The 13727-nt window shown below is 45.8% G+C and overlaps 2 protein-coding genes across 2 annotated transcripts in view; both read left to right on the plus strand.

The window, feature by feature from the left end:
* Nucleotides 1–1226: 1226 nt before the first annotated feature.
* LOC307008040 (zinc-binding protein A33-like) lies at nucleotides 1227–6056 on the plus strand. The gene is made up of 6 exons (XM_079630594.1): nucleotides 1227–1855; nucleotides 3686–3781; nucleotides 3885–3968; nucleotides 4233–4255; nucleotides 4337–4455; nucleotides 4822–6056. The coding sequence occupies exons 1-6, from the start codon at nucleotides 1460–1462 to the stop codon at nucleotides 5361–5363; spliced, it is 1260 nt and encodes a 419-aa protein (XP_079486720.1). The 5' UTR covers nucleotides 1227–1459; the 3' UTR covers nucleotides 5364–6056.
* Nucleotides 1236–13727, plus strand: part of LOC307007800 (zinc-binding protein A33-like) — a 365074-nt gene continuing 352582 nt past the window's right edge. Inside the window, exon 1 of the mRNA XM_079630170.1 lies at nucleotides 1236–1439. The gene's annotated coding sequence lies outside the window, so the exon portion shown is untranslated. The remainder of the gene's footprint in view (nucleotides 1440–13727) is intronic.

A 13727-nucleotide genomic window follows, 5' to 3' on the forward strand; every position in this document is an offset into this window, starting at 1 on the left:
TTTTATAACCTCGAGGTACCCGCCTTACAGGCCAAGATATTATCGTTTAAATAACCGTATTTGTTAGACTGACTTTTCAGTCGTCTATTATGGCATTATTATGCTGAAACTGCTAAGCGCAGTTAATTCTGTACTGATCTGCTATGCGCAGTATATTCTGTACTGATCTGCTAAGCGCAGTCAATTCTATGCTGATCTGCTAAGGCAGTCATTTTTGTGAGAGATGGTGGTTAGAGCCCACCTCTTTCAGGATTCTCTGTGAGTCCTACAGGTGATTATGTACTATATGAACCCCAGCTCAGTGCTCTGGGTCTATGGTGTCGGATCACTGCACACACGGCGTCTTACAGGGTGTTCCCCAATGCGTTGCTACGACAACGCAGTACGAGAGTATCTCTCGTAAGAGAACGTACTCGGTTACTAACGTAACCTCGGTTCTCTCTAGAGAGAGGAACGAGTACTGCGTTTCCTGCCGTGTATGCGCTCTGGTTGTTTCGCTGTTAAAAATCAGAGTTCATAAGCCTATGAGCGAAATATATAGCCCTAAGCCACGCCCGTTTCGGCGGGACGTGACGCGGGAGGGCGCGAAGTGCCCTCATTGGGTGTGACGTCACTCAAGGGCTCGCTCGATTGGCTTAAGCTTTTGCCGCACAGCAGCCAATAGGCGCGCGAGCTGTCTCGCCTAGGTCTGTATGCTGTGGCAAAGCGTTTTACATAGATACAAAATTAAGGATAATTTTTTGCTTCAGTATTCTCGTGGAAAAGGATTTTCCCCAATGCGTTGCTACGACAACGCAGTACTCGTTCCTCTCTCTAGAGAGAACCGAGGTTACGTTAGTAACCGAGTACGTTTTATGCAATATTTTACAGCATTAAATTTTAACATTTCAATGCAGGTCCATTTTGAATGCATTTTACCTGAAGAAATCCTGACGTTCCTGTTTGTACACACCCAAAGCTGATCATATAGTAATAATGAATGGATACTGAATGATAGTAGTACAACAGGAAGGAGGGTTGAGGTTTGAGCTTAGTGTGCTTACTGTGCTTGGATGTTTTAATGTTATTATAATTGTTATTTATTGACTAGTGTTGAGAGAGTACCATGCACACATTGTATTTTATTGCTGTGGTACTCTGTACTAATATGCATATGACAATAATCTTGAACTGAACTGTACACACCCAAAGCTGATCATAAACTCCTCTCTCTTACAACACTAACCAGGAAGAGACTGACTTGTTATTTCTCCTTTCTGTCACACCGACTTTGTCTCAACAAAAGCAATAAAGAATAAGCAATCGATGGAGAACAAAGAGAAAAACTTTACAGAAGGATTTTTGTGATGTTCATTTCTGGACAGACAGCAGATCTTTGATTCTCATTGTGATTAATTTTTGAAAACCGTCGTTCAGAAAGTGAGAGTAAAGTTTAGTTTGTGAGACTCAAGCGGTGAAAATGGCTTCAGCAGCTGAAGATGATTATATCTGTCCTGTTTGCTATGACATCTTCAAGGTTCCTGTTCTTCTGTCCTGTAGTCACAGTTTCTGTAAAGAGTGTCTACAACAGTTCTGGAAAACTAAGGGAACTCAGGAGTGTCCTCTCTGCAGGAGAAGATCCTCAAAACCTGATCCTCCAGTTAATCTCACGTTAAAAAACTTGTGCGAGTCGTTCCTGAAGGAGAGAAATGAGAAACGTTCATCAGGATCTGAGGAGATCTGCAGTTTACACAGTGAGAAACTCAAACTCTTCTGTCTGGAGGACAAACAGCCTGTGTGTTTAGTGTGCAGAGACTCAGAGAAACACACCAACCACACATTCAGACTCATCAGTGAAGTGCTTTCATCTCACAAGGTAAGACTAATGTCTCTCATTTTATAAATACAGTGCTAAACATGGAAACAGTATTATTTGTGTATACAATAGACCAGTATTTATATTTACTCAGATTAAATCTCTATGATTTACTGATATACAATTCTGAAAACCCCTCTGATGTTCAAATCATCTTAAAAGTAACAGCATCTGCACATGTCATGGGTTATTAATATTTTCAATAATAATATGTGATTTGAGACACCGAAAAGTGATTGATACTAACATACTTTCACTTTCTGTATTTGTATTTGCACAACCACAAATATCAGTGGCAAGGCCTTCTCTGCTGTGGTGTAGTGTTAAATACATTTGTGGTGTAATTGCATATTGACTCCACTAGAGGACCACCTTGTTTTATAATACTGTGGTTACCGGTCCGGGAGTGAGTGAGATATACATGCACAGGCTGGTGAGCAGTTAGTCTCAGCCTCAGACGTCACGCCCACGGAATGTTGGCTAAACGTCTGATGCATATGGTACACTTAACTGGAAACACTTCAGGAATGTCGAAGTCGTCATCTGATTGGTTAAATTTTATCGGATTTCCGGGGGGCGCGAGTGTCGCGTTTATTTTCGGTCCGCGACTCCGCCGGGAAACAAAGCGCAGAAAAACTGTTGTGTTTACATGAGTGACAATGAGCATTTATCAAGATCAGCTAAACGTAGGATTCTCAAAAGTATGCGAGGTTCACGGCATAGACTCTTTAAGAGATGTCCAGGAGTTTTGTTTGAGGCAAAAAGAGATATTTTAGCCTGTTTGCCGACGGGATTTGGGAAGAGTATTATTTTCCAAGCCTGGCCGACCCGTTGTCAGCATTTAGAAGGATTCCCAGCAGATCCAATTTTACTAGTTGTGTGTCCCCTCCTATCTATTATGGAAGATCAAGTGAAGTGCCTAACTGCGAAGGGGATATCAGCCACGTTTGCGGGCAAACATGAAACAACAGACGCTGACATCGCAGCTGGCCGATTCAGTATTGTGTTATATTGTGGTAATGCAGACGCCATTGTTGTTATACGTGCACGAACAGATCAATGACTTTACTGCTTGTTTTCTTCTCCTTCTTTGATTTTCTATGCTGACTGACTTGTTGCACGCCGGTCTGTTGCTTTGGGGACATTTCCACGCCCCGAAACGTGACGCTGAACGAAACGAACTGTAATTGGTTGTTTGACATGTCGGTCAAACGGCCTTATGGGCGGGCCTTGGCCAAAGAAAGCTGCTATGAATTCCAGACCTTCAGCCGTCAGTCACTACGCGAGACTAGTGAGCAGTGTGTTCAATAATACTCCGTTTCGGAACTTATAATCGGACTCGGAACGCAAGAACCACGGCACACTAACGCACAAGCCGAACTCACTCGCTCGTTCCTCTCTAACTTACCCGAACTCACCGCATTAACCCTATAACTGCCGGTGCGAAATAAAAACAGCAATTTCACAACAATTATAGAGAGTCTGTGCGCTTACTAAAAGTTATTAATTCAGGTTGGACACCGCTGAAGGCCTAGCTCTGAAAAGGACAAAATAAAGTATACAACTGCATGGATATAATAATTGCAAAATTGGCCATTGCAAAAAAAAAAAAAAAAAATCACACATTTGTTTGGTGAAAACATGATTTCTTGATGTTCATCCTTACCAAATTAATAATTAAAAATACATCTCTTGCCATTTTCGGGCACAAATGCTAACTAGGAATGATCCATTCAACATAAATAATATAACAATAAAAACATCCAAACACACACTGTTTAAACCTCTTATAGCTGCATAAGTTTCACAGATTTTTATCTTAACCTGTAGGAGGAATTTAATACAGCGCTGACGTCCCTACAAAACAAGCTAAAACATGGAGAAGAAATGAAGAAGAAGTGTGATAAAACAATTAAACACATCACGGTGAGGATATAAAGAGTTTAATACTCAACATTCACACACAGAGAGTATTATTGACATTAGTGGAGTGTGTGTTCACACTGAAGTGAATGTGATGTGATTTCAGTCTCAAGCTGAGCACACAGAGCGTCAGATTAAAGAAGAGTTTGAGAAGCTTCATCAGTTTCTCAGAGACGAAGAAGAAGCTACAGTCACTGCACTGAGGGAGGAAGAGGAGCAGAAGAAGCAGAGGATGAAGGAGAAGCTGGAGGAGATGAACACACACATCTCAGCTCTTTCACACACACTCAGAGACATGGAGGAGATGATGAAAGACAACGACGTCTCGTTTCTAAAGGTGACAAATCAATCTGGCTTCATTCTCAGTGCAGAAAACAACTTGTATAGAGAGACTCATTGACAGTGAGAGTGTTTGATAAGATATTAAAATGTTTTTAAACTCTATATTTTCCAGAACTTTAACGCCTCAATGGAAAGGTAAGTGAGCTGCTCGTATCTCTTCTCTCAGTGGATCTGAACTCAAACTCACTGCAGTTCTGACTCCTGAATGTTCCTCAGAGTCCAGATCTCACAGCCGGATCCACGGATGAGTTCTGGAGCTTTGATTCATGTGTCGCGTTATCTGGGTAACCTGCCGTTCAGAGTCGGGAAGAAGATGCTGGAAACTGTCCAACACAGTGAGTCTCAGCAGATCTGACACCAGTGCAGAAGATAGTGCAGATACAAACACACACAACATTAACATTTGATAGAAATATATTTAATAATCACTTGAATTTCTAAGTGAATCTGTATTTCAGGAAATCATCAGATCATACAGTGAACTCATAATGAAGTCTATTCCTCATGATCTATGTTTATATATTAGGATACAATCGTGTTTATTGAAAACTGATAATAAACCTGGAGCCTCAATCCGTTCTGAGAGACCAATGTTATGATCGTATAATTTATGATCTCTTTCAACAAAAGAAAAATGTTTTACATTTACATTTCTAATACATCATATCTCATCCTCTAATCTGATGTTATTCTCTTTGCAGCGCCGTTGACTCTGGATCCAAACACAGCAGATCCTCGTCTCACACTCTCTGCTGATCTGACCAGTGTGTCGTACAGTCGTGTAGATAAAACACTTCCTGATAATCCAGAGAGGATTGACAGGTATCCATGTGTCCTGGGATCTGAGGGCTTTAACTCAGGAACACACTGCTGGGATGTGGAGGTTGGAGACAATACAGGCTGGAGTCTTGGAATAACCACAGCATCAAACCAGAGGAAGGGAGAGGTTTTCTTTAAGTCTAATGTCTGGTGTGTGTGGTACATAGACAGCAAATACATCTCACAATCCCCAGAGCAACGCCGCACTGTCTTTACTGTTAAACAGAAGCTCCAGCGTGTGAGAGTTCAGCTGGACTATGACAGAGGAACAGTGTCATTCTCTGATCCTGTAACTAAAGACTGTCGGCACACATTCAGGACGTCCTTCACAGAAACTGTCTTTCCATTCTTAGGTAATGGCTCCAAAACTCCTCTGAGGATCTTACCAGTTAAACTGTTTATTACAGCAGAAAATCACAGTTAAATCTGATTCTGCTTTTAGATTAATACAGTTCTGCAAATTATGCTTCAATAATAACACTGTAATCATAGTGTCTCATTGATCAATCACTTCAATGTAAAGTTAAGAACCAAATTAACCCTTGTGTTTCCTTAAGGACATGTTTGTCTCTTTCAGTTTTTTTTTTTTAAATCATTGTTCCTGTGTTAATGCAACTGCATAAATTTTGGCAGAAGTGTGTATTTTTATTGGAATTTTCTTATTGCCTTTCATAAATCACTCGGTACACAACATATTTACACTCAGGACCTTAAGGACACAAATGTCCGCATTGAAACTCATTAAAACTGCCAATTTCTTTTTATCCAAGGGCCATTCAACTATAAAATGATGCAGTCTTTGTTAATAGACTTTTGTTTTGTTGGCAGGGCTTTAAAATAAAATAAAAGCATTTTTTTCTTTTTACGAGATGGTGCCGTTTCCTCAGGTTTGGTCTATAAAGCGAATACTCACTTTTTTCCTGTTTTCTGATTCTGCATATTAGAGCCAATTGGATAAATTATTGTGTAATAATTGTGTTTGTGTTGCTGTGAGGTTTGTGTATATGTACTAATTTTTATATGTGCATGTAATAGTTGATAAAGAAAAATGATTGTTATTAAAATTAAAATTAAATAAAAAATTAAAATTATTATATGTTTAAATTCATGTTTACAATATGTAAGACAAGATAAAGTATTGACATATTTTAGTAAATCTTCTTGCCAGTGAAATCCTCATATGTTCATTTGTATATTATCCTATAACTCGAGTTCAGAAACATGAACGTACAAGCAGCTGTTTCTATGTAAGCAATAAGCTACTCGAGGCTAGTACTGTATCGTGAATAAGTCACGGGTGAAGGGCGTTGTTTATGGAAGTAAAATAATGCCAAATGTTTTTGAAATAAAAAAGTGTCACGGGGTGACGAAAGGGAAGCGGAACTAAGTCCCGCTGGAATTGTGTTCCCCCCGGGACGGTGTTGCTGTAACACCGGTTAATTTCCGGGTTGCGCATGATGTCACCATAACAACGCTAATGACGGATTGACATCTGGTGCGGAGAGTTAGATGTTGGGATCTGTGCGAGGATTATGGAGGCGGAGGAACCATATAAAAAGGAAGTTCAGAGACCAGGAAGTTGGTGATTCCCACTGGTTGTTCGTTCTCCCGGTCGTTCTTCCTGGTTGTCCTTTCTTCGGATGTGTTCCCCTGAGAGAAGTGGATCCCTTTGACGGTTGGGCTGGCGTGCGAAGGTATCTGAGGATTGTTGTGGGGTTTGGCCGTTCGGCTGTGCGACAGATATAACAGCGATCGAGTGGAGATCTTGAGGACGGAAAGAGAGTGAGTTACGAGAACCAAGTGCAGACCAAGCCGCGCCATCATCATCTGAGGGAAGATAAGTAATATGATCGTGGAATTTGATTGAATGTATGTACTGTACCTGCACTGAGATTGACATAACGTTGTGGAGTGGATTGTTCACGAGGGTTGTATCACCGGAGAGTGTGTGGATTAAGGGATCAGTTGAACTCCCGTCTTCTCCTTCGAGTGTGGGCAAGAACCGCTTGGTCCCCGGGTCAGTAAGGAGGCGTTCGCACTTCCTCGCTATTGGGTGGGACTCGATCCAGCCTGACAGTGGAAGGAGCAATCGTTGGGTGAGTGCTGGCTCTATTTACACTAAGAGTGGATATGCAGTGCCTGAAGTGGTGTGTTTGCACAAGAAATTGCTTGAAGTGAAGTTACAGGGTGTGGGGAATATATGCAGAGTTAATGCCGTACGCTCACCATCTCGAAAGCCCACCACTGTCACCGTAACAAAACAACCCAGGCGTTCAGTGTGAAGATTCTCCCTACCTCCTGGAAGATTGTGTGTACATGTATTAACTTACCCTGCTGTGCAGATTGAAGGATCCTCCTGGCCAAGCGCCGTATGTGATGTCGCCGTGAGAGAGAGGTGGACATCAGAGTTATTCCTTTTCTCGTCTGGATCGAAGCATCTCCCAGCCGTAAGCCCCATCACTCGTTCAAAGAACATATACCTGTTGTTGAACTACTTACTCTGCTGAGCAGATTGAAGGATCCTTCTGGCCAAGCGCCGTATGTGATGTCGCTGTGAAGAGAGGTGGACACCAGAGTTATTCCTTTCCTCGTCTGGACCGAAGCATCTTCCAGCCGTAAGCCCCATCACTCGTTCCAAGAACATATACCTGTTGTTGAACTACTTGCTGTGCAGATTGAAGGATCCTCCTGGCCAAGCGCCGTATGTGATGTCGCTGTGAAGAGAGGTGGACACCAGAGTTATTCCTTTTCTCGTCTGGATCGAAGCATCTCCCAGCCGTAAGCCCCGTCACTCATTCCAAGAATATATACCTGTTGTTGAACTACTTACTCTGCTGTGCAGATTGAAGGGTCCTCCTGGCCAAGCGCCGTATGTGATGTCGCTGTGAAGAGAGGTGGACACCAGAGTTATTCCTTTTCTCGTCTGGACTGAAGCATCTCCCAGCCGTAAGCCCCATCACTCATTCCAAGAACATATACCTGTTGTTGAACTACTTACTCTGCTGTGCAGATTGAAGGATCCTCCTGGCCAAGCGCCGTATGTGATGTTGCTGTGAAGAGAGGTGGACATCAGAGTTATTCCTCTCCTCGTCTGGACCGAAGCATCTTCCAGCCGTAAGCCCCATCACTCGTTCCAAGAACATATATCTGTTGTTGAACTACTTACTCTGCTGTGCAGATTGAAGGATCCTCCGGGCCAAGCGCCGTATGTGATGTCGCTGTGAAGAGAGTTGGACATCAGAGTTATTCCTTTCCTCGTCTGGATCGAAGCATCTCCCAGCCGTAAGCCCCATCACTCATTCAAAGAACATATACCTGTTGTTGAACTACTTACCCTGCTGTGCAGATTGAAGGATCCTCCTGGCCAAGCGCCGTATGTGATGTCGCTGTGAAAAGAGGTGGACATCAGAGTTATTCCCTTCCTCGTCTGGATCGAAGCATCTCCCAGCCGTAAGCCCCATCACTCATTCAAAGAACATATACCTGTTGTTGAACTACTTACCCTGCTGTGCAGATGGAAGGATCCTCCTGGCCAACGCCGTATGTGATGTCGCTGTGAAGAGAGGTGGACATAAGAAATATTCCTGGCATCGTCTTGACTAAAGCAGCTACAAGTTCTACTTACCAGGATACTCCCCCACTCAGTGGACGGGTGGCCGACTCCTCTTTTCCCTTACCGGCCACGCATAGGCACGAGCTGCCGAAGAGAACTCCACGCCCTCCCGGCGTCCGCGGTCCGATCCCGTTCTGGTTGGGAGATACAGAATTAGCACTGAGACTTTTAATTGATTTTAACTAAATAAACCTTGTTAACTTTTACTCTCTCGTCTGTCTGGTTTTCCTGGTACGCTCCTCGAGGTGGTCCTGGGATTCAGGGGTGGGTGCAGTCTGGCTTGACCCCCCCGACCTGTGACAGATTTTGGCGTAAGTCGGCAGGGTTTCACCTCGGGTTGAGCGACCAGGGATTCTCAGATGGCCGACGACGAGGCACTGGGGGCCCCACCCCGAGTTATGCCAGTGTTCATGGGAAACCCCTGGGTCCAGAAATATGGAGGAAGCGAGTCAGAGGTGCGCCTCTCCGAATGGCGGGCTCAGATCGAGTATCTGGCCGGGCTACAGGGACTAAGTGCGACTCAACAGCTACAGTTTGCCCTCAACTCCCTTGAAGGAGAAGCACGGCGGGAAGTCCAAGCCGCCCCCGAAGCTGTCCGAACCACCGCCCAGTCTGTGTTCGGATTCCTGACGGAAAGGTATGGTGACGCCACCCCAACTGCGGTTCTCCGGGCCCAGTTCTTCAGCAGCAAGCAGGGCCCCCGCCAATCCGTCAGAGCTTTCGCCCTCCAACTACGGGAGCAAGTTACCAGGCTGCAGGGATGCCCAGACCATGGTCTCGGAGATGGTGAGACCCTGTTGAGGGACCAATTCCTGCTGGGGCTAAGGGAAAGCCCAGTACGCCAGGGCCTTAGAGTACAATTCAGAAGGGACCCTGAACTTACCTTTGAAGACCTAAAGAAAGAAGCGGTGGCATTGGAGATTGATCAGGTTGAGGTGAGAGAACCCCCTGTGTGTGCGGCCGTAAGTAGCTCCGCAGTGGCTGTCCCCGACATGGCAGAGTGGAAACAGACTCTGAAGCTCGAACTCCTAAAGGATGTCCGGGAGCAGATGGCAGAGCTAACCAAGACGCTCGTGGACGAGCTGCGTCTCGGGGCTACCAGGCAAGAGGTGAGGCCCATCTCGCGGGATCGGGCGTACTCGGACGGGAACAGGGACTCAGGGAGGCGACCTAATCGGCCCAACCGGCCCCAGTTCGAATGGGACGAGCAAGGACGACCTATCTGCAACCGCTGTGGCCAACCAGGCCATTACAGCCGACAGCGTGGCCCTCGAAGAGGTTCGGAGGGTTTTTTTTAGGTCAACCGGCCACAGTGGGTCGTGTGGTTGGGACCCCCTTAGATGACCCACCCGTCGGAGCAGGCTCCAAGGACAGGCTGGTTGGGCATAGCCCAGTGGTGGAGGTTCAGGTGTGCGGTGTGAAGGTGCCCTGTCTCATCGACACCGGATCCCAGGTGACCCTATTCGCGGAAAGCCTGTCGCAAGAGCTGTTTGGAAACCAGAGGATGCATGGGACGGAGGCTCCCTGGCTCTCCCTGAAAGGAGCAAATGGTCTGGACATCCCCTACATTGGCTACAGGCTGACGGACTTGGAGATCCACGGAGTTATCGTGCCCCAGAAAGGAGTGATCATCGTACAGGACCACTGCTTGGGGAGTCACCGGGCCCTACTAGGTATGAATGTATTATCTGCATGTTGGGAAGAATTGTTTCGGGCAAAGCCCGCTCGAGGGGTCTCACCGGCAGAACAACAGGAATGGGAACGTGTCGCCGCTGACTGCCGACGGATCCAGATGTCCCGGGCCCGGCAAGGCCGCGAAGGGACTGGTCGGGTAGCGTGCCGGTATGCCCTGTCAGTGCCAGCGAACAGCGAGGCCCTAGTATGGGTACGAGCCCTTAGCCCCTTAGCCCCCGAGGTCGTGGATCACCGTCTATCCTGTGGAGCCCCGAGTGTGAGGCTGCGTTCCAGCGACTGAAACAAGAGTTGCTACAGGTGCCGATTCTGGCGTATGCCGACTTTTCCAAGCCCTTTGTCCTGTACACGGACGCTAGCAACCTGGGCTTAGGGGCCGTGTTGGCCCAGCAACAAGACGGCGTAGAGCGGGTCGTAGCCTACGCAAGCCGGAGCCTTCATCCAGCCGAGAGGAATGACGCCAACTACAGCTCCTTCAAGTTGGAACTGCTGGCGCTGAAATGGGCACTCAGCGAGAAGTTTAAAGATTATCTGTGGGGTGCCCAGGTGACGGTAGTAACCGACAACAACCCATTAGTACACCTACAGACGGCGAAGTTGGGGGCAGTCGAACAGCGTTGGGTGGCCCAGTTGGCCAACTACAACTACCAGCTCCAGTACCGGCCAGGTCGGGAGAACACCAACGCTGATGCCCTGTCCCGACTCTTGGAAGCTCAAGATCCGAGGGATCCACCGGAACCCATGCCAGACCCCGAGGGAGAGGAGTATATGGTGGGCATTGTGGAGGCGCCGGGGACTCAACGTGAGGCGATGCCTGTGAGTTGGGGATGGGACCCCTGCCGCTGGAAGGAGCGACAGCAGGCCGACAGGGAGATTAGTGGCTTGATGCGATGGCTGGAACGGGGGCGAAAACCGACGTTGGCCGAACAACGGGCCCAAGGGGGAGCAGGAAGGAAGCTGTTGGGACAATGGGCCAGACTACAGGTGAAGGAGGGAGTCCTATGTAGGTCTGTCCGGGATCCGGGGCTGGACGAGGAACTCCAACAGATCGTTGTCCCCGAAGGCCAGGTACAAGAGCTCTTGACAGCGTACCATGATCAGCTGGGCCACCAAGGGCACGAGAAAACGGTATCTCTCTTGAGGCGACACTTCTATTGGCCCAACCTAGAAGCAACGGCACGTATCTTCGTGCAGGCCTGTCCTCGTTGCACCCTGTTCAAAGCCAGGAAGGAAGCACGAGCACCGATGGTCCCCATCCAGGCAAAGGCCCCTCTCCACATAGTCGCAATGGACTTCTTGACATTGGGTCGGCCGGCGGACCGCTACCAGAACATCCTTGTCATTACCGACCTGTTCACTAAGTACTCCTGGGCCAGTACTTAGTCACTAAGTACTCCTACCTTGGACCAGACGGCGAACACCACCGCCACTGCTCTGTGGAGAGCTGTCTTCCAGCCGTTCGGTTGCCCCGAGTTTCTACACTCGGACCAAGGGCCAAACTTCGAGTCTCGGGTGATTAGAGAGCTGTGTGAATTGTATGGCTGTACCAAGACCCATACCACTACTTACCACCCCCAGGGAAATGGCGGATGCGAGCGGTTCAATCAGACCCTATTGAACTTGCTCGGCACGCTAGATCAAGAACATCAGAGCGACTGGGTGAGTGCGTTACCAAATCTGATTCAGGCATACAATAACAGCACGCACAGTACCACGGGCTACGCCCCCACTTATTTGATGTTTGGTAGGCATGTGCGGATGCCCACCGACCTATTGCTGGGGACGGCAGCAACCGAGGAGGAGGGGAACGTAACCGAGTGGGTAGGGCGCCACCACCAACGCCTCCATTTTGCATACGAGCAAGTCTCGAGACGGATCCGAGCGGCTGGGAAGAAAAACAAGAGGCTGTATGACCGGACGGCTCGAGGAGCCCCCCTCCTCCCAGGAGAAAGGGTCCTGGTAAGGGACAACCGGCGACAGGGAAAGGGGAAGCTCAGTGACCGATGGGAGACTACACCATATGTGGTCGAGGGCCAGCAGCGGCCTGGACAGCCAATTTATATGAATTGGCCCGAAGGAAAAGCCGGGCCCGCTAGAGTGGTCCATCGGAACATGATCCGCCGCTGTCCGAACTATCCCAGCCCCGTAGAGGAGGCGCCAACGGAGCCTGAAGCTGTAGCCCCGTGGATAGCAGGATGGGCCGTGATCCCAGGAGAACGGGTAAATGTCCCCGCAGAAATGGCCCCCAGAGACCCGATGGATATGCGATGGTTGTATATTTAAGCTGTGAATATTTCAATTCAAAACATTTAAAACACATTTTCATTAATACAAATTCAATAATCCATATTCACCTTTTATATTTCACTTCCAAAATATTAAAACTGTTTAAAAATACAACCTATAATATTCAACAGACAATTTTCGGTCCATGTTATTTCACTTCCACAAATTCAGTGGTTCAAATTCGACAGTAAATTCAACATTGATATCAAGGATCTGCAGGAAAAGCAGTAGATTACCGAGCATAATCCATCTGCTGTTAATTTTTTTTTTTTTATATATATATATATATTATTTTTTTTCTCAAGAATTTTCTTTACAATAGTGGAAACACGCATCTCTTAGAAATCAGAACATATCTAAAATTGTGTATGTTATACAAGTAAATTTGTATCTTGCACAATCATAGGACAATAATAGAAAGAACGAAACAAAGAAAGAAAAAAATAATATATATATATTTATAAATCATGGTACATGAAAGATTTCATCATATTTCTTCAAAAAATAAGTACATTTTCTGTTATCAATTATTCTTAGAGATTTGATTAAATATTTTACTTCACATAAGAAATCTATAAAAGTAGGCATTTTCTTAAGACATCTTTGTTTGTGAAAGTAAAGCTTTGCCACACGGATAAGGAAGTTAACAGTAGTTTCTTTCTAAAGATTTGTTTGGGTTTTCAAAAAGACAAATGATATCCTTAATGCATTACCATTCATATTAACTTTAGAAAAACAATAAGAGCTCAAATCATTCCACAAAATTGATGAAACCACACTCTAAAAAATGCTGGGTTGTTTCAACCCAATTTTGGGTGAAATATGGACAAACCCAGCAGTTGGGTTAAATTTTTACATTAGATTTTTAACCCAACGTTTGGGTTTGTCCATATTTGACTCAAAATTGGGTTGAAACAACCCAGCATTTTTTAGAGTGTAAGTACATGTAACATATGTAACAAGGACACTGTAAAATAAAGTGTTACCCTTCTGTTAATCCAGTTTAGGTAACGCTTTAGATTAGGGAACTTGGAGTTAAAAATGTAATTAAAAAATTTAACCCAACGGCTGGGTTTGTCCATATTTGACCCAAAATTGGGTTGAAACAACCCAGCATTTTTATGAAACATTACAAGAGAAAAACAAATGACATATGTCTTCATTTTCAACCTTACAGAAGGTGCATATATCATCTAC

The sequence above is a fragment of the Phoxinus phoxinus genome (genome assembly GCF_949152265.1).
Source record: "Phoxinus phoxinus genome assembly, chromosome: 12".
NCBI lineage: Eukaryota > Metazoa > Chordata > Actinopteri > Cypriniformes > Leuciscidae > Phoxinus > Phoxinus phoxinus.